This window comes from Bos indicus x Bos taurus, chromosome 18 (assembly GCF_003369695.1).
Source record: "Bos indicus x Bos taurus breed Angus x Brahman F1 hybrid chromosome 18, Bos_hybrid_MaternalHap_v2.0, whole genome shotgun sequence".
NCBI lineage: Eukaryota > Metazoa > Chordata > Mammalia > Artiodactyla > Bovidae > Bos > Bos indicus x Bos taurus.
In genome coordinates, this window is record NC_040093.1 from 60242618 (window position 1) to 60269278 (window position 26661).

Here is a 26661-nt window from a genome sequence, read left to right on the forward strand (position 1 = left end):
TCAGCCCCTGGCAACCACAGTTTGGCTCTATGGCTCTGCCATTTCTGTATATTTCACATAAGTGGAATCATATAATATGTGACTGACCATCTACATCTGACGTGTCAGCCTCTTTTACTTCAAAAACAAATTAAGCCTATCTGAATGCAACTCTCATTCTAAACATCAGTTCTTCAAAAAGAAAAAAAAAATCATGAAATATAAAATAAAAAACAAACTGATGATACCATTGATGCCTGCTGATTTTTTTTTTCTTTTGAAAGTTGCTCAGTCATGTTTAACTATGCGATCCCATGGACCGTAGTCCATGGAATTCTCCAAGCCAGAATATTGGAGTGGGTAGCCGTTCCCTTTTCCATAGGATCTTCCCAACCCAGGAATCGAACCCAGGTCTCCCACATTGCGGGCAGATTCTTTCCCAGCGGAGCCACAAGGGAAGCCCAAGAATACTGGAGTGGGTAATCAATCCCTTCTTCGGCAGATATTCCTGACCCAGGAATCGAACCAGGGTCTCCTGCATTGCAAGCGAATTCTTTACTAACTGAACTATAGGGAAGCCCTGCTGACAGTGGGTGTTTTTTAACAAGGAGCTTTTATGGAGGAGTTTTAGTGAGGAGGGATAAAATAGTTGGGAGTATGGGATTTGCAGATACAAATTACATAAAATAGATAACAAAGATTTACTATATTACACAGAGAACAATATTCAATCCATCTAATCACTTACAATGGAAAATAATCTGAAATATACATTTATGTAAGTGAATTACTTTGCTGTACACTTGAAACTCACACAGTATTGCAAACTAACTTCAATAAATTTTTTAAATAAATATACAGGGAGTTTATTGCCAATACAGGTTATGTAAGTAGAAAACACACATTCCTGGAAAGCAGGGTAAATTAAGAAACTATGAGTCCCTGTGGTTATTGTTGAAAGGCACATTACCCAGGGATATAGACCCGAGCTTTGAGCTTGTGGTCAAAAGACAAAACGGACAGTTCTTTGACAAACCTTTCCTCACGGCCACTTAGGGAAATGACATGGTGGCCTGAATGATCTACAGGTCTAAATCAGTATGATTTCCATCCCCAATCATTCAACCACTTAAGAAACGGGCATTTTAAAGTTCTATTTCTCCTTTTCCTGATTCTCCTTATTGACTGTCCATATACATGTCCCTAAATCAAAACGGAGAGTGTGCACTGTCCATTTGTACAACAAGCAGACTGAATGGGAGCCTCTACGGAAATGAAAGTGGGGCGGCCGGCAGCTCTCAGACCTTTGGGGAAATGAGGCCACCCCAGGAAGAAGGGGACGGAAGCTTCCTGACACAAGGTGGCACTTCTGTATTCTCAAATAGAGGGCAAGTGTAGACAGACCAGGGCTCAAGCCCTGCCTCTGCCACGGCCTCCAAACTACAAGTGTATCACCTAGAGAACCGGGGTTGCCATTAAGGTTAAATGGGACGTGAGCTCGCAACAGACTCCAGCAGGGCTGCTGGTGACGTCCTCAGTGAGCCCTCCCCGGGCCTTTCCAGCTCACCCCCTTGCCCCCGCCTCCCTCCCCACTGTCCTCTGCTCTCCTGCCCCCTTGCTCTTCCTCTCCCTCTTTCTTTCCTCCCCCTTGATTCCGCGTCCCGCAGCCACAGCGCTCAGCAACGAGCCTTAGCCTGAGCCTTCTTCATGACATGTCTCCACAATTCGGCAGCCAAAGCCCTGGCAGAGCTTTCACTGGTGTGGCTGTGCTGTGATCCGCCTCGTGGACCCCACAGGCCACAACCGTGTGACCTAGGTTGTGACCTCCAGACTGAAGACCTGATGGAATGGCAGCTCCAGCACCTCTGCAACCTGAACACAACTGTTCTGGGCCCCAAAGGTCCACACTGAGAACCTGGGGAGTTTGGATCTTTCTAATCAAGCAGACGATCCTTTGCAATCGGAGCCCCATTATTATAAAACACTCCTTTAAGTTCTTCATTTAACCAAAAATAACTAACCTAACACAAAACACCCTGGGAGTGAGTTAAGCATCAGAATCGCTAAGGTTTAGGGGTCAGGGTGAGAACCTGCTAAGACTTCACCCATCAGATTCTACAATCACAGACTCAAAAAAGAGTTGAAGGCCTATTACGTGCCAGATGCGAACTTGGTCTGCATACACTGTCTCGTATCGCCTCTCAATGTTCGCTCCTACGCATCCTGCCCTGTCGAATACCACGTGACACCAAACGAACGACCAGTCACCTAATACTTATCAATAACGACATCAACTCAGCATGTCTGGACAATGCCGGATGGCTTCTATTTTTTATGGATTTAAAGAATAATTATGCTGGAAAGCATAGAAAAATCTCCAACCAGGTATAAAATCACAATTAGACACCTTGTTTTTAAAGGGGTGTCCTTTCAGTCGGCCTGGCATTTCATGAAGCACTGTAAAGGAATGTCCTCATGAGCCTTTTTCCATGGATGGACAGCACCTACCCACACCTGCAAGAGCACCTCAAGAGGCAGACTGCACCTGAAATCGCCCCACGAGTCTCAGAAACATCCGTCTCAAGTGCAAATGCCGTAGTGCTGAGCATTCCTTTTCTTTCCTCTTTACCTCCTGGCATGGCAAGACCAAATCTGTTCCACTGCAGTGGGGTATGGATTTGACACGAGGCAAATACCTCCCCTTATCAAATGCTCAGTGAGTCTCCACGTTAGTGTGTATAAACATCACTGTGCCTGGGAAGAGAGAATACCAGAAGTCACTTAGGAAACCCCACTTCTCCCAGGACGGTGGGCAAAGGCTGCCGTGCTGCCTTCCGAGGAGGGCAAGGGCCAGTGCCCAAGAGAAAGGGCCGGGATGGGGCGAGACCCAGGGCCACAGCCACCGTCTGGAGGCCCTCAGTGTGGCTGCTGCCGGGATGCTCAGAGCTAATCAAGGGGAAACGGATCTCGTCCAGGCAGCGGGACGCGTTTACAACAACTGACAGTAACGGTAACGTCCGCCAGTTTGTATTAAGATGTTATTGCACCTTTCCAGTTCTAATCACCAATTATGACTCTATTACCCCTGCCTGGCAGTTCATCTGCTCCTGCCTCTGCTCAGGGCGACTCAGAGTCGGACCTCTGATCTCCCGGTTCCACTCCAGTGAGCGCTCAGCACGGAGGCTGTCATCTGCAGGCGCGGAAGACGGGAGGCATCGCCGGGGCTCGGATAACTGTACCTGACCTTACAACAATTTACTAAGGAAATACCTGCTTAATAGCGGTGCGAGCGCAGCTTCCTTGATGCTTACCGCGGCCCTGCAAATTAGCGACAATGGGATAAATCTATGGCCGGCTCGCCAGACACTTCATTAAATCACCGCTCTCTTGCCTTGTAGCACGCTAATAGAATCACAGCCCTCGTTAGCTACTGAATAAAAGATCAATCACAGACTTTGAAAGCTCTTGCTACCAGCTTCCAGAAGAAACAAGCAGGAGGGGGGAAAAAAAAAAAAAGAAGAGCGAGCAAGAAAGAGAGAGAGAGAGATATTTAGGATCATCGCTGAGATTCTGAATGGCCTCGCTGCAAGTTGCTTCAATTACCTTTTCCACAACTGGCTCCGAGTGCAATACTCAGAGGAACTTGTTAAGCCCGCTTTCAAGAACGGCACTCTAATATATGACTGTTAGACCCTGGTCAAAAGTTCATAATGTGCATATGTAAAAAGGTACTAAATTGCCTGAGGGCTAAAACCAGAGGAGTTTAATTGTAGCAAAATGCTAAAAATGGTCTGTTGAGGGTCCTTCTATGGGGATACTGCTGGCTCTGGCTGATTGAAATACAGAACATAAAAGCCTTACAACAATATTTCCTTAAATGCTGGGGCAACTGCCAGCAGTTGCTATTGCATGAATGTTGTGGTTAAAGGAAAACATTTTCCTCCCCTAAAATAAATAGTCTTGAGAACTGCTCCAGCCCATAATTTTAAGGCAGGATGGAAAAAAAAAAAGGGAGGGCTCGATGATAATAAGTAAGGGATCATTCACAGGGCATGTCCAATCTCCTGGTGGTGTGTTTTCACACAGGGCACCTGGAAGGGATTCGGGCAGAACCTGGAAGGGTTCAGAGCCCGGAACTGGCTCTGATTTTGCAAACAACGTTGTGCTGAAATGACAGCTGCTCCTGGACACCTTGCCGTCACTAGGTGGGACGAACTCCTACGGGGATCCTCGCAAAACAGCTCTGTGTAGCTTGTCTTTATTTCGCCTTTCATAAAACGAAATTGAGTCCCAAGGACACATGCAGTTGGCTTGCTCGCATGGGTTTCTCCTACCCAGAACTCTCTACCTTCTCAAAACATACCAATTAGCACCTCATTTAGATAAATGAGAATACAGCAGCAGGGCACGGAGAATGTTAGGAGGCCAGCCAGGGAAAGTAGGATCTGGCAGACGGGCTTTTGGATTTATAAGAATTACTTGTGAAGGCTGAGATCAGTTTCTGCGGATAGTGACAGATGCGCTTGTGTGTTTCTTTAATCAGAGGCAAAATTCTACGCCTTTCTAGCATTTCTTGTAGCACCACACTCACACAGAGGACAACACAACAATACCAGACAGTGTGCGCACCGCCACGGCGGGGCCGGACGCCTGCAAGGGAAGGACGAGAACGTCAGCCATGGTGCTGGTGGCGCCTGGGGCCAGGATTTGGAAAACGGGATGAGCAACGTGCATATTCCCATAGCGATCTGGGGGCCTGATTTCCTCAACATTACTCTGCAAGGAAAACACGGCCAGCTTGGAGTAAGGTACAAGTGATGCTTCTAATATAATAGAGCAAGTTTCATAATTCCACTCAAATGAAGCATCCATTTAGCATCGACCATCACCAGAACGGCTCAGGGACCGCTCTACCTTGTAAGTCCAAGCCTTGCTGCATCATCTGGTTCCGAACACACTGCATGTCATATTATAAGAGAGGTCAAGTGTGCTCTTTAGTTCTTGAAAAGCCAAGTTGTAGCAGGTCATTAGACAAGACTCTCCTTTGCCATGTCCGGTTTCTCTTTGACAAACTGCAAATCTGTTATCCAGGCCAATGTTCTACAAAAGGAACTGGTGACTTCAGAATGTCTAGTTCAGTTTGATCTCTGTTCTAGTCTCTGGTAGGTTTAGGGACATCTGGGCACCTGAAGCACTGGCATTCCAAGAGGAAAGGATAGAAAAGGGCTAGAAAGACTACATGAAAGATGGCTTGTAAAACTGACAGCAATGAAGGAAAATACAAAGCACAAACTGCCCCCACTGTGACCAGAGAAGGCAGCCCACAAACCCTGTCTCCATTCCTTGACTCCTCCCAGGCCTCAGGTCCCAAGCATCAAAGGACAGACTGAACTCCTTACAACGCGCCCTTGTCCTACTCCTCACCACACACGTTCCCAAGTGGCAGAGCAGCCGCCCAGCTCCTTGGCGATAGTGCCAGGCTTGACTGTAGGACAAACCCATAAAACCAAGCTCAGTCCTGGGACTGAGGGGGAACCCGCAGAAGCCGTGCCATGCAGGCGAGTTCGTGCTTCCAGAAGCAGAAAGATGCAATGGGCAGGGCATGTGTGTTTGGGTCAGATATTCAGTTCTGCCACTTACCGACGGCAGGACTGAGGCCAGTCACTCAAGGCTTCTTTCTTCTCATCTGTAAAATGGGCATAATAATTCACAGCCCAAAAGGTTACTAGGGAAGTAAAGTCAGTGCGAGGACATGTAAGAAATACCTGGCCCATTGCCTGACACTCAGCAAATGCTTCTTCTCTGCTCTCTGCACCACCATGTAACTCTGAAAGCACCCCAAGGATACCAAGTAAGAATGCTCTAGACAGGGCCATTCTAATATTGGGTAGCCATTTTCAACACAATTTCAATGCAAAGCCATGTGGACACTGTGGGCATCACAGTATTCCAAGACTTCGTCTATTTGATGGTGTCATCCGCAATTAACTGTCAGTTTAAACACAGGGAGAGAAGGAGACTTGATACAACCTAACAGTGTGCGTTTACACTGGTGCTTCCTCAGAACCTAGAAAGCACCACAGTGAGACTGGGACTCGCTGCTCCCATCCTCGGTCGGCGTCCTAAAGACAGACTGAAGGCTCTGAGGCTGCCTCGAGAGCTCACGGGTGGCCTCTGCCGTGCCAGGTGACCGGCCGGCGCCTCGCCTGTGCTGTGAGCATCTCCATGCCCGCTTGGCGGCAAGTACATCCTGCCCCGACCCCAGCTCCCCATGTGACACCTAAGAATGAACTTACATGAAAAGTCAAACGACCGTGCTAAGAGACAGAAGAAAGGTCCAAGAGGGTAGAGTGACCTTCAGAGAAACAGGGTGCTTGGTTTAGTTCCCGCTGCAAACACGACAGTCTAACACCACGTGTAAAAGTGCATCCTGAAATATCCTAACAACAGCATGATAAACTGACTCTGATTTTTCAAGCCATCAGCAAAATCCCCTTCACCCACGGACCAGGCTGCTGTGTGCATCTGGGTTTATGGGCACTGGAGAAACCCACCTGCCGCAGGGCTATCTTCCAGGGGAGCACGTAGCCTGACGTTATGAGAATTCTGGGTCACCTCCCTACTTGGGGGTCCCTGGGTTTAACTCTCCACACATCACGGGAGCCTGGAGTCCTGCGAGCTGCTGGAGTTCAGTGGAGCAAATTCAGGCAGCAACAACACTCGATTAATTCAGAGACAGGAGGGAGCGAGCATGGATATTTAGTCCCTCGTTGTAAGAAAATTACTTTGGATTTACATAAAGAGAAACAATTAGGTATTTCTCTATGCCTTAAAAGTACTTTTAAAAATACTGCTTTCTTGAATTTTCCCAACTGTGTTTGTCAATAAAAACATGTGTACAGGGCAGGCAGATGTCTGGAATGATGGAAACCCTGCCTAAACCAGCCTACATCCAACACATACCCACACAGAGCTTTGGTGGCCTCCGAGGAGAGCTCCAGGAGTTGTGTGTTTTTGTCCTAGAGGGACAGAAATTGATGAAACTGGCAGGTAAAGACTTTCAGAAATAAAGTGGCTTCTAGAACTGGACAATGAAGATCTCTGTAGGCATCGAAGCGACACCCAAGGTCCTATGAGGATAAAATTTTGGGTAATTAATTAACCAAAAAAAGGGCAAAATAAGAGCACACTAATCTAAGGTGGGTCTGCTATGGTTCAAACTCGGTTTAGAGAAGCTCTGTCCTAGACCAATGGGTTTGGGAGAGAATCATTCATTATTCTATTATATACAACTTCTTGGGTTTTTTAAATTGAGTCTGGCAATGTTTCATTCGTAACATCAAGCAGGCCTTCAGGCTGAGTGAGAATGTAAACAAGCCCCTGATATCACTATAAAATACTGAACTATATTTAAACTAGAAGAATGGGCAAACATCAGCAGCCTTTAATAATGGCACATGCAAACACAGAGAGCAAATTTCGCCCAATATAAAACCACTGATGTCTTGAGAGCTCACAACTAATGCACCACAAATACGTGTGTAGATTTCAAAGACATACGAAGGAAAGCCAAGCAAAGCAAAATAGAGGATACCAGATATGACCTCCATGGTGGGAGAGAAGGAGGGTGAAGAGGAGGAGGTGATCCTTGGGATGAAAGCTAAAATCCTGGACCACCACAGTGCACTTCACTCAGTAGACCCAGACAACCCACTAAAGGAACCTGCAGCACAGTGCTGCTCCAAGGCCACTGAAATATCCAATTATGCCAGAAATATGCGTTCACTCAAAATACCAGAGAGGCCACGCCACCGACACCACTTCAAAGCCCAGTGAAAACACTTTCTTTTGGTGAGAACTTGAAACGTTTCAGGTTCAGTTTCTCACTCTAAACGAATGGGCTCGGCCTGGGTAACCTCTAAGGTTACAACAGGGTGGCTGCTAGAGATGGCTCAGGACGCCTCAGTTCGTTCTACCACACAAGCTGCTGGAGGATCAGTTCCTCCAAAGACGTCTGCTGGCCTCCACTTAGATAATATAATCTATTTAGTGTACTAATACTATCCCTCTAGGTTATAATTAATAGGAGCAACTAACCTAGGAAAACTTCAGGTAGTCATGTAAGTGAAGTAAATTAAATACCGAGGTGACGTGGGGAATGGAAATTGTTGGAAATGAAGGTTTTTTAATCCACACAAGGCCGAGTAAGGATGTATTATAATTACTCCATTGCTCTTTCCCTCCACATTCGATAAGCCGATTCCAACTCAAACCACACGTGGGTGAGGCAGAGGGCCACCTACTGGTATGCACCGGTACTCACATGAGTGCATATATTATTTTTGTGTGTGTATGCATATATAAAGGACTTCCCAGGAGGCTCAGTGGTAAAGAATCCACCTGCAATGCAGAAGACACGGGTTTGATCTCTGGGTTGGGAAGATCCCATGGAGAAGGAAATGGCAACCCACTCCAGTATTCTTCCCTGGAAAACCCCATGGACAGAGGAGCTTGGTGAATTATGGTCCATGGGTTTTGCAATGACCGAGCGACTAAACAGCAACGACAAAAAATACATATTCAAATAAAAACGTGTATGTTTTTAATATCAGACCGTCTTTCTTACTACTAATGCTAAAAGTCAGGTGACTTATATTCTATTTATTTTTTCTAATGCTGTGCAATAATACAATTAAAAATGACCACATATGCTCTAGATGTGAGATAAGAAAATAAGTAAATGTTTAAGTCAAATCATGCTATGTCAAAGCAAAACAACTGACTGGCAGGGAATGGGGGAGAAGGAAATAAAAGCTGAAAAGGAGTCTGCAGAACAAGATGGACCAGATCATGTCTGCTGTAGACCCGACCACCCGGCACCCTTCATCTCTGGGGGATGCCTCGGTTCCCTCATCTAGAAACATGAATCAGGGGCATTCCAGAGTCCAGCGAAGGCTGCTGAACTCACGCTGTGCTTATACATCCCCTTCTGTGCTTCCCACGAATGTCGTCAGAGAGTCTTGTAAGAAAGGGCATTAAGATTTCCCAAAGGAAAGCTTAGCATTTGGGAAATAAAATTCAAGAATTCTTTAAAAAGTCAAGAAAAGGAGCTTCTGTATTTCCTTCCATTTTGGTGGAATTCGCCTTCACGCACTCAGGACAAATGTGTTAGTCATAAAGCGACCCTTGCGTGGTAAACCTCTGCTCTCTAATCGGTCTTTACCTTGAACGGACCAAGGGAACAAGCAGCAAACCTGGACCAAATGAAAAGCTTTTCATCATTTTACTCTACGTGGGGGAGATGGCCTGTTTTCAGGAGAGCTTTTGCTGCCCCGGGATAATCCTGCTTCGGAAGAGCCATCATCTGAGATCTGAGGAAGGCCCTGGAAAGGCCTTTAATGAGGACCACGGTAAGAAAACAAATAGAACACACAGTCAGAACATTACCATTTGGTCTGAACATACGCCAACTCTGCAAAGTGCACAGCAAATTAAAATCACAGGGTGGGCACACATCATACGGCAATTCAACATCAGATAGACTGTCCTTCCAGGGGCTATCATTTCAGACAGTCCTTGCAGAAATGCTTCCAGCCCACAAGTGGACGAGCCTTTTCCCCATTCACGATGCAAACAGCTCTTTGCCAGGATGATCGGTCAACACGGTGGGTGCTAATATGATAGTTCCATCATCAGATGGCATTGCAAATGTCATTACACATTTTAAACCATGTTAACATGGTTTGTTAATGTTGGTACTCACTAAAAGACCACAGCTATTTAAATAATGACTGGGCATGCTAATTTTTATACATATTATGGGGAAGTGACACTCTGGATATTCTAAATATTCTCTTCCTAAAATCTGTCTTGCATCATTCATTAAGGGTCATTACCAAAAAGATTTAAGCTAGATGTTTCAAAGGACTGCAGGTTCACAATTCTAGTGATTACTTTTGTAAAAATTATTCAGATTATGTTTAATAAATGTGAAAAAATATTGAACATCAGCAGAAAATTACTGCATTGATTGAAATAAAAAATACTGGATATTACAATATACTCCCATATTAACTAACTCCCATATTAGATATCCTCAAGCAAGAATGTAATACAACTACCTTAAAAGCAGACTGCTGCTGCTGCTAAGTCGCTTCAGTCGTGTCCAACTCTGTGCGACCCCATAGATGGCAGCCCACCAGGCTCCCCCATCCCTGGGATTCTTCAGGCAAGCGTACTGGAGTGGGCTGCCAAAAGCAGACTAGACAAGGTAATATTTTGTCTGCCCTAAATAAAACTTAATGACCAGATAGTTTTTGCTCACACATGCACACATATACAGGCACTTCAACAAAGTGCCATCCACAGATGTGTATGTCCCACACGGAGTCTTGCCCATTTATCTCCCACGTTTAGTGACCAAACCAGAAGCTGTATAGCGTCACCAGCATCACCTAACCACCATCATCATTTCAGTTTTAATGTGAGATCATGAGATCCCACATCCGTAGCCTGCAGTGGACTTTTTTTTGCCTTCACCTCCTGCGTGGCTCGCCACAAATCCAGGTTTGTTACTCGAGCCTTTGCTATAACATTGATCCTATCCTGATTTGAAATGTGGAACTTTGTGCAAGATGATTTTTTTTTCGCATCAATTTTTATTTTTTGGAAACATCACACTGAAATCTTCTTTTGATTGCTGAGTTTTAATTTTGTCCCTAACCCTAGTCTTGGCCATACCATTGCTTCAGTCTTCTCTCCTTTTTGTGTTGACATGCTCACCTCCTCTGACACGACCTTCAAGGCTTAGTAAATGTCAGCTTCATTCTAGAATTTCCCCTGACGACTCTCGTGTGTACCCTGCAAGGCAGAAAAGCACTGTGTCCAGCCGCACTCGTCTCTCTTCACCCTCACGTGCTTTAAATCCCCAGCCCTTTTAAGGTAAGCACCCAGAGGCCAAGGAAAATGACGTGCTCACTTTCAAATTTTCCACCCCATAAGTTAGCACACACAGCTCCCCACGAACGTTTTATCAGATGAGACGCGATTAAATGGTGTTAGAGCAGTAGTTTTCACAGGTGGATTTTGATAAGAGAGAGAGGTAAAATCAATAGTGGCCGGTAAAAATGGGTCACAATGAACATTTAAAAAAAATGAAATGCAACCAAGAAAAGAGGACACTGCCCACCACTGGAGACTGTTTTGTCAAACTTCTGACTCAGCCACATGCGTATTATACACACAGACACACATACATGGATACGTCTAAGTACGTATGCATCCGTTTATGTATTGCATAAAAAAATTTAATTTTTAAAAATTTTCTGTAAGACACTGATCTGGAACAACAGGACACTATGGTCTGTCACTGACTACACGCCCCACCACGGTACAGAGAGGGAGAGTCCCAAAGTCATCCAAGTCTTTAGCAGTTTGAAAAAGAGTCCGATTATCACCATGTTCAGAGAGCAGTCCTGGATAACTACGAAACCCTCAATACTAGAGTGGGTGGACTTGTTGGAGAATTTCTTAGGTACTAGCTAAGACATGACTATTAGTCTTTTATCAAATGAGTAACATATTTTTCTGGTTTAAATTAACATTACAAATATATATGAAACAAAACAGGTCCTGGTGAAAAGGATTTCAGTAAAGAAAAAAAATTTTAGGGCAACTGCTAAACTATCTTTGTATTGTTTAAAAACTCAATCGAGGTATTTCATTGACTTAATGGAATTCACCCTGTATTGGACCCCGACGGGGAAAAAAAAAAATTGATCAGTGTTGATATGGTTCTGATTAAAATGTTTTATTCATCAACATTTTTTTTTAGAGCCTCTGGATCAAAACAGTAGGCTGAAATTGCAGGCTGTATCTTCCTCTCCTCTCTAATAGGTTTTTTAAGTATACACGCCTGTCTGCATGGTGTCACAAAGCAACCAACCCACTCCTTGTATCCTTACTGTCTACTACCAGCCACATACATCGCCATCAGGAACTCCTCCTGTCTTTACAAACCGTCTTCAGTTACCTGGATACATAATGTTTTTCATGAAGGTGTATGTTGATATAAATAGCTTACTGGAAAACAACAGTGGGCAGAGGGGAAAGAGAACAGTCAAGAAACAAAAAGAAAAAGACCAAAAAAGGGATAAACACATATTTATTAAGCCCTTGGAGAACTGTGATTAGATATACACATACACACAGAAACACATTCGTGTCTGACTGAAAGTTTACCATCTGGGTAGCTGGCATGATGCTGGATAACAATAAACAATTAGTACTGTGTAAATCATATGGGGAAATAAGGTGAGGAAAAGAAAAAAAAACGTGAAAGCTTTCCAAAGTTCTGAACCTAGGATGCTTTATTTTTTTAAACCTAGGATGCTTTTTTTAAACTCTTTTTCAAGGGGTATTGCAAAATCTCTTGAGTATTGACAATACAGACACATTTCCAAAAGTATAGACCAAGACAGAGTTGCTTTTGGTCTGGTGTAATTAAGAGATTCAGTGGAATATGCCTCTGCTTCAAAATAAATCACTTCATTAATTCCTATATGACCTGCTCCCAAGAAAGGATTTAAGGTGACTTAAGGAAAGAATAAACACAGAAGAAGGTGGACAAAATGTATCAGAATCACTAAAGACCAAAGGAGGTTGACATGCTACCAACAGCATTCATATGATTTGACAAAGCACAAAACTGGACTAGGCGCTCTGACAGTACATGATGATAATCGCATTATCCAGAGGAGGGTACTAAGGTAGCTCATGGGTCTTGCTTGGAGTTCAGCCTTAAAGACTATTTCTCATGAACAGGGGATTGGCATGTTTTAGGGCCAAACGATAGACAAGATCTTTCACAATACTTCCTGTGTGTTCTTAGAAATCAGTCAATTTCAGGAAAATTCACAGTAACTGGAAGGATATAAAGAAAACCAGCACATGCCCAAGGGTTGAGCTGGCCTTAATCCTCTGACAATCTAAAGATCTGGGAAACTGGTTCCTCTTTTATAAAGAGAAAAAGAACCCAAGGCCCAGAGGGTAGTGTGACTTGCCCATGATAAGAGGAGGAAAGGCTGGGATGCAGAGCCTGATTTCTGCAACTTGGACCCCCACGCATGGCCTTTCTGCTACATGGCGATGAATTCTTCTTTCACAAAACAGGCTGACATGCTCTTCTCAGCTCTACCCACCCCTCTGTTGGGAGGGGACCGTGGGAACGGAATGGATAGGTGAGCTCTGGCCAATGGGAGCTGTGGCCATGGCTGCTTTCGGCTGCCCTGGTCCTCGAAGCCTATAGAACACACACTTCTTTCCAGAAAACTCACAGTGAAATCTCCCACCCTGCACCCAATATGGGCCAGATCTGCACATCACAGCCCAACACGGAGGCATGTCAATGGTCAGGTAGATTCAGCAAAGATTAGCTAAATTCTTAATTTGTTTTTGATTTTGGCTATGCGTTCAAATATGAAGCCGGCAGAGATGAAGTGACACTGGAAGATGTGATGCATGAATTTGTGTTTAAGGGGAAAGCAAATCACAGAGAAGAGACTATTCCAGGTTCAGGATGAAGGAAGCTGGTATGTTCTCTCACTTTTCACCCACAAGAAGTATGCCAACTCATGTCTAATGGTTATAACAGAGGGAATAAAAACAGAAGAAATCTGTATTTCTTTCATCACTGGGTATCCTCCAGATTCTACTTCTTTTGAAATAAGTTGCATTTTTCTTTTCCTTTGAAACATCTTCATAACACCTTCTTTACAGGGAACGTGCCCAGGGTGAATGCCTAGGTCTCGGCCACTCTAACCACATTACCCGACCTTTGATGGTTACAGTCGACAGAGAGACAGATGGCGCATAGCACACACCCACGCCAGCGGGAGGAGTCATGTTCTGAGAAGGAAAAACAGACCGACGGCATTCACCTGCCTCAGAATATTAAAATATCCCCCCCAAATTCTAAAGTTCCCAGATTTTACAGCTTTTTTTTTTCTTTTTCTTTTAAAGAGTGAGAATACTAAGAAAACAGTACAAAGCTCTCAGTAGTTGATATACAGTATTTTTTTTGGATCAGGCAAATAGACTTTTTATAACTTTTCTGTGAAACGAGAGCCTCTGTGGCTCAGGTTACTTGGACACCCGCTCTGTTTATTCTTCCCTTTTCTGAGCAGTCAGGGGAGATTTCTCTCAGTACTTCAAATAAATAAGATATCCAGCTGAACAAACACCACACACTCCTGCCGATTACTTTGGCTTTGGAAAGAATATTTCACTTTCTTTTTTTCAAAAAATGTAAATTATTAAAGAGACCCCCATCCTATGAAACTCAAAGATAACATGTTTCAAGTGCTGCAGATTCTATACAAGGTGGTAGACGGTGAAGCCCAGCTGGGGGAAAAGGGCATGATCTTCCACAAGGGAAATTCGAATATTACTAAATAAGATACTTCACATCGTATACCTCTTAACAGGAGTGGTTTTGGAACATGAGAACCAAATTTCAGGGTGCACAATCTCTTATTTCTCCCATACAGCAACACGGAAGTTGTTTTTCTTTCTTAGATTCCTACCTAAAATAGACCCCAAAACTATAACAACAACAACAACAAATCTGAAGACTTATGCATGGTCTAGAATAAGAATTATATTCTATGTGGGCTTTGAATGATCAGTGAGCCTCATCAACCTTTATGGCTTAAAAAAAAAAAAGTCTAGGATCTCTGGACAATTTTTGAAAGTTAAATCAAAACTCAGAAATACGTGTATTTTTTTAGAAAGAAAATTTGGGCCACTGATGAACATGGCCCCCTCTGCTCAATCAGCATGAAAACAAATACTTGACTTTAAGAAACACAATCCATATGTTTCTTTATTCTGTTCATAGGCTTTCTTACTAAAAGACTAAATCATATCTCTCTCATTATGAGACAAAAGTGCAAAATAATAAACACTCACACACACACATACACACACACACATTTTGTTTTCGTATAGGTGCATCTGGTACCCCTCAGCCCAGAGAGAGGAAAGACAAGAATGCAGAAAGAATGCAACAAGAGCAAGGCAAAGACACGCACATCAATAACGAATGCTACGGCTTAGGGCCAAGAACGAGCAAGGCCTAAGTCTGCCACCAGAATGCTTACCAAAAGGCGTGTGCGCGCGTGCACGCACACACACTCTCACACACATACACACACACGCACGCGCGCGTGTGCACAAACTCACACAGAAAGACTGAATAAACCCTAATTTGTGAAGTACGAGATGGCCCTGAGGCTTCCTGCTTCCCCTATTCACACCACTGTGAGATCCTCTCGAGTGTGGCTCAGACCCACTGACCTGCTTCCACCATACAGAATGGGCCAAAGTTATGAGCTGTCCCTTCTGGGGTTTGGTCACACAGGGCTGTGCCTCCAAGAGGCCTCCAGTTAAGAGACAGAGGGGAAGCAAAGTCTTCAGTCACCCAGGCCATTAGGATCTGAACCCCGGCAATAAGCACGCGAGCTTGAAGTGCACCATTCCCTGGCTGAGCCTTGAAACAGCAACAGCCAGGCTGACGTTTGGACTGCAACCTGAAAGCTGACCGTAAGCAGAGGGGCCGGGTTCCAGACCCAGAGGCGCTGGGAGAGACGTCGAGGGAGCGGCACTCTTCTAAAAGAACACGGGACGAAACAGGTGCTCCCAGGAAACAACTCCCACTCTGGCGAGTCTGCGTGTCACGGATGGTGCCCCCTGGGTTCCTGACTCAGTTACTGTGACGCAGGCAGAGTCACTGAAAGAACCTGGGATCTGAAAGATGCCCAGAAGAGCTCTGGGGCTGAAAGAGTACCTCTGGAATCTTCACAGGCCAGTCATGCCCCAGGGGAAGCCCAGCATTTTCAACAACGTGAACAATGCCCACAGCAGTACCAAAAGGGCCAACCCTGAAGTCAAACGCACTTAACTGAAAGCACTTCTTTCTGTTCCACAGTCCTGTCCTGCCTACAGCTTTTGGCATTTAACTGTCCATCCTTTCATAAAATTAGGGCGATAGTCTACAGTGGTAGATTTGTCTTTCATCCAGAGTTTTCAGCACAAAGCATATGAACCAGCATGGGTCTCCTTTTTGAAAAAAATTTCCATTCAAACTACATGGTAAAATCCACAAGTCCTGGGACATGATATCTCAGTTTAGTGACTCATTTTACAGAGAAGGAAACCGAGGCCCACCGAGAGTGAGTGGCTTGTTCTGAGAGCAGACGTCTGAGGACAGCAAGCTCCACAGTGACCTTCAGTGGGACGAGACACAGAAACTAAGCCCTCGAGGGTGGCGCCTGCCGTCCAGCAGGTCCTCGGGGCACATGAGAACATGTGTCCCACCGTCATTCAAGGCACACACTTCTCTCAGTGTAGTCAGGAGGGCAGAGTTTATGGGTTTCAGCTTCTGAATGGTTCGGAACCCCAGGTTCAAAGTTCTCCCTATTGCTGCTGGGAAAACAGTACCTTCCGCCTCACAAGGAAAAACCAACATGTCCGGTGGTTTATACGAAAATCAGTGTTCACAGAATAAACATTTCAGAAACAGCATCACAGGGCAACACAAACTCCTGGCGTCTGTTTAATCATGCTGGCCTCCGATAGCGAAACTGCGCAGAGGCCAAAAATCACTGGAAAGAAGTATGAAATTGGAGAAAAGGAAACTGGAGGGGGAGGATCAAAGAAGGCACCACTAACTTAAAAGTAATAAAAGAGCTAGGAAGGGAGTTAAAAAGAGGCAGTGCATTACCCAAGTGCCGGCGGGGACACACAAGCAAAGGAAACGAGGAAGATAAAACTGGGGGAATTTCAAATCCTGGTTAAATGTTCATTAAATAATTTGTCACACGTATTAAGGCCAGATAGTCATTTTTTCCCCCTCTCGGGTGCTCATTCGGGAACAAAGGCCTGACCAGACTTAAAACACTGCATCACGAGGCAGAGAAAACACAGTGGTGACGTGCCGCAGCCTCATAGAGCCAGGCGTGCCTTCCTGCTCTTTGTTTCCAACAGGAAAGGGCAGCTCTTTCCTCAAAGCGAGGGGCGCCCTTAGCTTCAGTGGGCCGCCAGAAGGGCTTACATTGAGCAACTCAGGGCTGTACTGTACGTGGTACTTGTATGCCTAACGTTCAAAGGGAAAATCAGAACTTCTGGGATGGACTCGGGGCCATGGTTAGGAGCATGAGCATCTTTGAGCAATGGGAAGTAAAGCAACCTTTCCCTTGTCTGAAAAAATAATGGCGAAGATGATGATAACATTTACTGCATATCTAATGCATCATGCTCTGAATGCTATATCCTACCATCTTTCACCCTTGACACAAGTCGATAACAGCATCACCAGCGAGTGTTTACTGAACAGCTGGCGCGTCCCTGCCCTTGCTCAATTCTCAACACAACGCAGGAGGCAGGCGGGCCACTCTGGTTTTGTGCAGAGACGTTAACCAGGGGATGAAATGTGCCCAGGAGTTAGCAAGTGGGGAGCGCTGGGGTGGGAGTCCAGAACTGCCTGCCTCCAAAGCCCCTCCTCTCCCTCCCACGCCTTATGCATTTCCCCTCCACGCCCGCACCTCTGGGTGGCCCCTCACTTACCGCCGGGAGTTCAGAGCTGAGTGGCTGGGTTCTAGTCCTGTGGACTGGCTGTGTGACTCTGGGTGGAGAGAGAGGGTGTCCCAAGTCTCAGCTGTTTATCTACACATTCTGAACTGCAATTCCCTGCCCGCCTCAGAGAGACTCACAATAAGGAAGGAATTCATGACTGTGATTCATTAAGCGCCTAATCATTTTCTGTTTATTTACAAATATTTACTGAGCATGCGCCTTCCAGACCAAGGACACCGTAGTACGGAGGCAACAGCGGCACTTTTAAGACAGACGTTAAACACGAGACTGTGGGATTATTTCTCTAAATTGCATCTGTGTTCAACATTACGAAGGTGAGATCCCCGGCTCCTTCGTTGACTCGGCTGGCATGTGTCGATGGGCGTGTTATCACACACCAGACACTAACACGTGAGGAGCGGTGGCTCTTATAAAAGCACGTCATGGGGGACCCTGACCGAAGGCGGATCTAAGGCTTCCGTGAGCTGTGATGCTCGGATCGAGTTCCGAAGGATGGCTACAAAGTAACCAGGCATGGAGGGGAGGCACATTAGAGGGCAGCGTGCTTCAGCCCTGGAGAAGGAAGGAGGCCGGGCTGGAAGCGCCTGCAGGTAAGGCTGGGTAAATGTGAGGGACCAGATTGGGCCGGGTTCCTACCATTTAATTCTCACTTACTTCCACAATGACTCTATAGATGGCACTCCCGTTAGACAGATGAGGCAACGTTATGTGCACAGGAGAGTCTGCTCAGAAGCCATCATCCTACCCTTTTTCCTTGCCATCAGATCTTGCCTTTCACCCTAGAAACACAAAATGCCAAAAGCCACTCACTCTCCCAGCCTCCTTGCACCCAGGGTCTGGACAGGTAGCTCAATCCTGGCCAACAGGAGCTGAGAAGTCTGTGAGGGAAGACAGTTCTGAGATAGAATGTTCTCCTCCTTGATAAAGGAAGAAAGCATGCGAAGAGGGATCTCATTCCTCCCACCCTGACTTCACAGGTGAAGTTGCGAAGGTTGGTGCTGCTGCAGCCATCATTCCTCAGGAGGGAAAAATCAGGACAATCACAGAGAACCTGCCTAAATATTAGCCAAAGAACACCCTGGCTGCCTAGGGACTTCAACAAACAAACAAACAAAAACCTCTGTTATTCCAACAACTTTTACTTGGATGTTGACTCACAGCCCAAAACATCTAAAAAATGTGTGGCAAAAAATGAGCCTGAGAGAGGGTGAATCACTTCAAAATTATACAACTAAAAAAGGGGGGGGGGGATGTGAATTCTGAACATATGCCTGCTGATTCTAAATCCCATGCTCTTTTTCATTTGATCATATCCTCTAGACTTTGAATTGGGCAAACACTGTAAACCTTAAAGCTCCAAACAGAATTGGGAGATGATTAATGAAACCAATGCTAATGATACCCCTGAAAAATAAGAAGAATGTCTGAGGCTCTGGGGACGTGGCTTCAGCAAGGGGAAGAACCCACCACGGGGGGAGAAGGGGTGGTTACAGAGAAGCCGAAGTGTGGCCCAACCACAGAGGGGTCCTAGGAGTCTGGTTTTCTAACATATCTACCCTGGCAAGAGCAAGGCAGCCAGAGGATTCAGCCCTCACTCAGGAGTCTCAAAATATCTAGATTAGTGAAGAATGTGCTGAAATTCCCACTTTGAAAACCATGTTTCCTCCTCTCAGCGAAGAAAAAGGCTTTTCTACTCCAATGTACCTGCAGAGATTCAGACAGGGACTTTTGTCCTTGATCAGATCCAGAGCATGGTCAACAAGAGGTATTTAAAGGGGAGGAGTGGGGGAGGGGTAGTATTTTCTAAAATACTAATTTAAAGAACAAATCAACATCTATTATCTCCTTCATTATGTTTTAAATTGTACAGCTATAAATCACCCTGCTGCGGGTTATTCAAGGGCAGAATTACCAGGCTTGGCTTTCCCGAAGGTTAGAAGAACAACATCGTGTGCTTTTGCTAGTTATAATTTATAACTGTGCAACAGGAACAGTATCATGAGCCCATCCATTAGCGGGGTGGCTGCGCATCTGGTAAACTCAGCACAAGGACTGAGTGCGGCCCCAGGAAACGTAACCCAATCGTTTCAGAAGTTCCACAAACTCAAGTTGCTTTTTTTTTTTTAATGTAAAACGATTTGAAAATGCGGTCCCCCTAAAACATCTGCTAAGCTCTTGCTACCCTAACACATGATACTCTTTCTACCATTGCCTGCCAACGCAAATATGTGGCTGCACAAAACACTCTAAGGGGCACGTGACGGGGGCTCAGCTTCAAATTTACATCCTGATGGCCAAAGGCTGGCGGGGACCTAGGAATCTGAGCTGAGATGTGGTTGGCCAGGACAGCAAGTTTCTGTGGGGGAGAGGGGGGGAGGGGGTGCGCTTCACGAAGGTGCTTTCAGATGTGTTAAAAAGGAAACAACCGCAGGGCTGGGCCATGTGGCGGGGCTGGCGGTGTATTTCACAAAGAAAACGAACCTGGACAAGCAGCTGGCCAACGGTCTGCCGGCTGATAGTCCAACTTCTTGAACAAGCTGGGTGAGTCCCCTGTGCTTTTTCAGTGTTTCTAACGTAAAAGTGCCGTAAGCAGTGAGTGAAGGCATTCACGCTGATGCATTTAGGCTTCACGGTGTCTGGCCTTACTGGTCAAGCTGCTTCCTACTTGGGTGCATGGCAACAACTGAAAAATACTAGCCAAAACTACTTTTGAGAACCTCTTATATCACTAGATAAAACAACACACCTGGTTTTGTGAATTAAGCCCCAGGAAGTAATATGTACATATAAATGCATTATATACACATACATATAATATATATAAATGCATCCATATGCAACACACAATTTTAGAGTCCATATGAAAATGTGATTTTAGAGGTATTTAAATAAAAAGCAAGATGGGCAGGACAATAAGCAGGTAACACAGATGGATGGATGTGACTTTAAACCAGAAAGCTTCTGTCAACTCGAGTTTCCTTCAAGATGTTGATCAAGCAGCTAAAGAACCCTGTTATCTTTTTTAAAACAATATTCTAGAAAATCCTAGTCTCATTTTTATCTATTATTTTAATTGTAACATAAGTTGGAGGGAGGAGAGAAAAATGCTTGTCTCCCCAGAAACCCCCATATACCAGTCGTGACCTCTGGACCCCAGAGGAAGACGTGTCAGAGACAGGCTCCACCAGTAGGGGTCGCTGTATCGAGAATTAATCCCTAAGAGTTTCTCATTAGTGATTATTATACTGCAGGCGGCCAAATGGAAATATTAATTAATTTCAAAGTGATAATGCATTTACAGCAACAATTAGAAATGTATAACTGTAAAAGGGCAACATTTAAAAGACAGATTACATTTAATAAAGTTGCACAAGAACATCCAATTGTAAAATTACTAATCTGCAACAATATTCCTTAAAGAGGCACTTAAAATAGCCTGACTCCATGAAGGGTGACCTAATTACTGTAACTAAAGTCACTGTAGTCACAGCAAGTCACAGCAAATAAAAAAGGGACGTTGATATTAGAATACTGCTGTTTAATACTTGAGGGAGCCGGCGACGGCGGAGAAGAAAGGCGGGCCTTCCCAGCACGAGGCTGTGCTGTGTTTGTTTCCTCGGCCTTGGACACTGGAGTGTACACTCCAGCAACTCTGAGGTGCAAAGGAAAAGGCGCGATGGCAGAGTGCACAGAACACGAGCCCCTGGGTGACTGGGACCCTGCACCTGTGCTCAGGCTCTCCATGAGCATTTCAGATCCAACTTTTGCATGGGGTGGGAATGTGGATGTAACGACATGGTTTAGGTCCAAAAGCAGGTCTGCATTAAAATGGCAGAAGCGTGCCCTTCACCCAGAAAACAATGTCTTAGCGTCACAGAAGCAGTGCTGAGCCCCGTACAGAAGGATGAGACCCCAGGCTGACTCTTCCAGTGAGTCCAGTCTGTCCTACCAGCAAAATAGTAGATCCCTGGTCTCCCTGGGGCAGAGACCTCTCCCACATACAGAGTCCTACACGTTCAGGGAAGAGAAGTGACTGGCTGTGAGCTTCACAGGGAGCCCATTCCACCTCTTTATGAATCTCAGTCATGTGGGACTCTGATGTCTAAGAAACACCACCAAATACCTAGATACATCCATTACTGTCAATCCTCACACCAACCTGTGTTGCCATTTTGGTTGAGAGGTAACAAGCTCAGGAAGGCCAAACGTCTGGCCCGAGTTCTCCCAATGCCAAGGGAGAGAGCTGGGCTTGAGCATCAGGATCACGAGCAAGAGAGCTGGTTGCTCTGCTCGCCCAGGCAGCAGCCCTCTCACACTCAGCACCGCGAGGAAGCCCTGTCAAGCCCTTTTCCTAGCACAGGCTAAGGGCTTACCTCCCTTTTTCACAGAGCACTCCACCACTGCGGAAACAACTTAGAATTCAGTGCAGTTTTTTTTTTTTGGTTATGTCACCAATTTTCTCCAAGCCTTCTCAAGGGTTATCTGCTCATTTTCCCAAATGCCCCGTTCACCCAGAGCCACAGAGACCAGTTCTTGTTTGATTTGGTGCCCCAGGCTGCTCCAGGCATTTTCCTGACTGGAGGACCAGGGACCAGGGCTGGGAGGAGGCCAAGGTGTGCGTACACTGGATGGGGAAGGGGGGAAGGAGCCCCATGTGCTGGGCGTCGGGCATCACTGGACCAGCTCCCAGTACGGTGAGTGGGGGCCTTCTCCTAATACCCTGTGCCACCCGCCTGTGTGGTAACACTTCTGCCTAGGCTTCCAACTCCACACTCGGCTTTTCCACTTGGTTTGTGTCCTGACCAGAGTTACCACCAAACACTATTAGTTGTTAATACCACCCAATTCTCTGTGATCACAACATGGCTACCTGCCCGGCACTTTCAGAAACCCTCCCGACACATCCAAGGAGCCGACAATACAGCCCGACTTAGCTAAACATGTGTTTACATGCTGTGTTCATGTGAAGTACTAGATCCCCTAACCCAAGAAACAGAAAACCACTCACCCCACTTTTTACTTTCCCAGAGCCAGCCTTCCTCCTCCTCCGCCTTGCACCATCCAGGGTTTTTAAGCCCTGGGATCTCATCACAGAATAAGAATCGTTGTCACTGTCCATCAAGGAGCCCTCAGTGAGTGGAGTCCACATCCAGCAGTGTACAGATGGTTACACCACCCTCCATGATGATCTGAGTCATCACAGACCCACAGCGGGCTCTTTCCCATCATATTCCTCTGACTAGAGAAATCCGGAAGAAGAAAGAAGCAAGACTCTGGTTTCACAGAAAGGAGTTCTTTCGCTTCCACCAATATTCAAATAAATACAAGTGAGAAAATTCAAGACCCAGAAATTACAAATTATACTTGATGATTGGTCCACTGGTCATGAAGGTGCAGGGCCAGTGGAAAGTGAGAAAGGACGCTCCTCTCTCCTCTCCCACTTCCTAAACGTGAACAACTCATCCACAGGCCAGACCAGTATTCTTAAGACAATGAGCCAAAATCATGGCCAAAGATGCCCTTGCAGAAAACCAACTCTCATGCAATCACAGAAAATCAGGCAATAGGGGATCATCAGAAGCCTGTGACACACACTCCCCTTGAACTTGGAGAACTGCTCTCCAGAGCTCCTCTCACTTCTTTGGTTAAGTATTCAACTCCTGGATTATATCTATTCACTTTGCATAAGAAACACCTACGTGATTCAAATTTTTAAAACGTGCTTACTTTCTTCCTATGCACATCAAAAGATTTTCCTTGTTGTTGTAGATTTTCCGTGCTGTGTTGTCATCCACAAACATGAAGTTTAAGTAGGTGGGAAATTTTAGAGGCCTGTATTTTAGAAAAGTACCATACCAAAAATATTGTGTACAATGCACACTCTTCACTCAAATGACTTCCTACTCAATGCTTTCATGAAAGAAGTGTTCAGAGACAGCTGTGAGAGGGCCATCCAAAACAGGAAAACTTCACACTTACCTTGTGAAGTCCAAGTTGAAACACGGTAGTCTGAAGCACCCAAAAGGACTTACCTTTGGTGAAGTACAGAATAAAATGTGCCTCCAGCTGACACAGGATGCTCCAGCAGAGGTTTACACCCATTAAAGGAAGCATTTAGAGCAAAAATACAGACTCTCAATGGAAACGGAGGAGCCACATTTGCTGAGAATGCAAAAGTCACAAACCCATGCTATTTACCTACTAACACAAAACAGTTTGGAAGGACTGTGCTTATTGGGGAAAAAAACAAAAAGATCACATCAAATGTAAACAAACCATCTCCATCAGCCATATTAACGCAATAGCAAAAACGCACATCTTCTCTCTGGGCCTTGGAGACATCTCTAGAGAAACAGATGCGAACTCAAGTCAGCTGAAATGTGCTCAAGCGCCCCTCCTCATCCCTCTAAAAGGCCTGATGACGTGATGCTCAAGACCAGACTCATCCTCCTGAGAGGTGAGAGGCCAAGGAAGCGAGTGTGCCTGGGTTTCTCTAGTACCCTTTCCGGAGAGGCGCACTAGAGGTGTGCGTGGCAGCTGCGGCTGCTGACTCACCATGGACTTGGTGAAGGGTCTCGCCAAGGTGAAGAGCAGCGTGTACACCCACCAGCCACGGTGAAGGGCGGAGTACATCATGTTCCCGGGGTGCACCGCATTCGACGTGACCCCGCGGGGGGACAGGCGGCGGTGGAGCTCGTTGGAGAACAGGATGTTGCACAGTTTGGACCGGTTGTAGGCCAGCATGGCCCAGTAGTCGTTTTTCGATGGAGAAAGGCGGCTAAAGTCTAGTTTTCCCGAGGAATCGTTAATATCTGTGAATCTACAAAAAAAAGAAAATGTGATATGAATCCGTCAGCCCCTGACTTCTGATATAGCTTTGAGTTTTTATTAGAAATCTGAGAAAACCATGCAGAGATGACTAAAATCTCAATTGGGTGAACATGGAAACAAAGTCTTAAAGAGAGACGATGGTGATTCCACAATAGAAACCAACCAGGTCCAAACACACACTTAATAAAGGGCCAGACTCATAAACGGAGTGGTCTTCACTGGACCCCCATCCACTACCCCTGCTTCTAACATCTATTTTTTCAAAACCTTCAACAGGAAGTTCAAGGATAATTCAATTAAACGGGAAAACATGTTAAATAAAGGGCTGCTGCTTTTGGAAGCAGAAAGATACTGCATTCCTAACCCTTGACAGGGTTTTCGTGGGTTATTTTAGCCCGTGTTTGTGTCCTGTATGCTTTCTTTGGAGCATCCAAGTAAATATAGATGAGCCTTGCTGCCTCCAAGACTCTCATCCAGATTAAAAATTAATGATTATAAAGGGGTTATAACCTTGGTGAGGCGCCATCAGTGGTCTCATACGTTTAAAAGATAAATGTAAACAAAGCCAAAATGAGTGCTGGCAAGGTCTAATGTTTTCGAGTATACCCATGGCATGGATACACACAAATCAAAGTAAGTAGCTGACGTTTTATAATTGGGTCTGACGGAGTCGTTAAACACCAGCTGTTTGTTTCTTTCCTTCCTTTCTTCTTTTTTTAATGACGACAAAGTAGTGACTTCCCTAACAACCAAAAGAAGAAAGAAAGAAAGAAAGAAAGAAAAAAAAAAAAACGATCATAACAGAAGGAATTCGGTCTCATATTCTTTAAAGAACCCTCAGAGTTTGCTGAATTAACTCCGGGCATTTTCCCCAAATGAGGGCACTGGGAACAAATGCTGAGGAAAAAGAAAGCAAAAGGTGAAGTGGAAATGACAGAACCATCTGGTAGTTCCTTAATATGAGCGAGCCGTTCATGTGGAGCTAGGACCAAGAAATCCATGTCTTAATGGAAATTAAGTACCCCTTCTCCGGGACTCAGTCAGTGACATCCCGTTTCTGGTATTAAATGACTTCGCCAAGATGAAGTCATCAGCAAAGCTGATGGCTGGGGACGTCAGTGTGGACAGTGAGGCCCTGAAATGGATCATTGGCTGGCTGTTTCCAGGCCCCCAGACCACGGGAAGAGCCCAGACTGCCGAGCTTAACCGTTTGGAGCAGTGGGACTTAGCGGGAAATTTGGAAACTTATGGGGCCTTTTTCTGGTTGTCATAACAATTGCCAGTGGGGCGCTGGGGACAGCGGATGTCCCGCCGGGCAAGGGGAGCCTTGTCAAGGAAGACAGCCCCTCCGGACGTGCATGTGGATGAAAGCCTGTGAGTAATTATCCGAGACTAGACTCGAACTGTGCTCTGCACAGATGCACCGCTCTAACAGCTACTGAACTTCCAAGAGTAGAGCGCCACAGCTACGTAAGTGAGGAAGGGGTGTGCTTTGGGATTCTGGGGCGGGGAGGGGGGAGGTGGGGCTTGACCCGAGGCTGGTGGCACTGGAAGCCAAAGGCCACACACCTGCCAACAGTCAGCAGGTATGAAGATCCTGGTGGAGGGTCACGCACTCCAATGACTTTCCGTCCCTGGAGTCCTGCCAACGGGCTGACACGTTGGAACACATGCTATATTAGCTTCACAGTCATTTTGCCCCTACATTACAGGTAGGTAAGTCCACTGAGTTACAACATACGTATGCAGGGAAGTTATATTATTTCTGAATTTTATTTCAACACAGTGATAAGGTGTTACAGAACAGCTGTCACACACACACACACACATAAGGACTGCTGAGTCAAGGATACAATGGTCAAAGGTACTGGCCACTTCCCGGAAGTTCCACATGCTCTGGGAAGGAAAGAACATTGAGGCTTTAGACAACATCTAACAGGTACAGGGTGAATATAGTGTGCTCCGCTAACTCTCTGCTGTGTTCTCATCGCCCTTCTTGACACCTTTGCTTAGCCCAATCCAGCTCAGGTGTCACTTCTTCCAGGAGGCCCTCCCTGGCTAACTCTTCCTTGGCTTGCTATCACAACGATTTCTTGGGTGGCTGTGAGGGACAGGCTGAAAAGCCACGCAGAGCAGATGGAAATGAAGCGTCCATTTTCCAGGACCCGGTCCATCGTACTCCTACTGTTCAAGGACCTG

General features: G+C 45.6%; 1 protein-coding gene across 2 annotated transcripts in view; it reads right to left on the bottom strand.

Annotated features, from left to right (window-relative positions):
* WWOX (WW domain containing oxidoreductase) overlaps positions 1 to 26661 on the bottom strand; it is a 908120-nt gene that overhangs the window by 617879 nt on the left and 263580 nt on the right. The window contains exons 8-9 of one of the 2 annotated variants that reach the window (XM_027513960.1): positions 24187 to 24451; positions 10222 to 10839 (exon numbers count right to left, since the gene is read on the bottom strand). In XM_027513960.1, coding sequence (XP_027369761.1) covers positions 10807 to 10839; positions 24187 to 24451 — 298 coding nt within the window. In that variant the 3' untranslated portion in view covers positions 10222 to 10806. Of the gene's footprint in view, positions 1 to 10221; positions 10840 to 24186; positions 24452 to 26661 lie in introns of those variants that run through there. The other variant, XM_027513959.1, reaches the window with a different exon arrangement.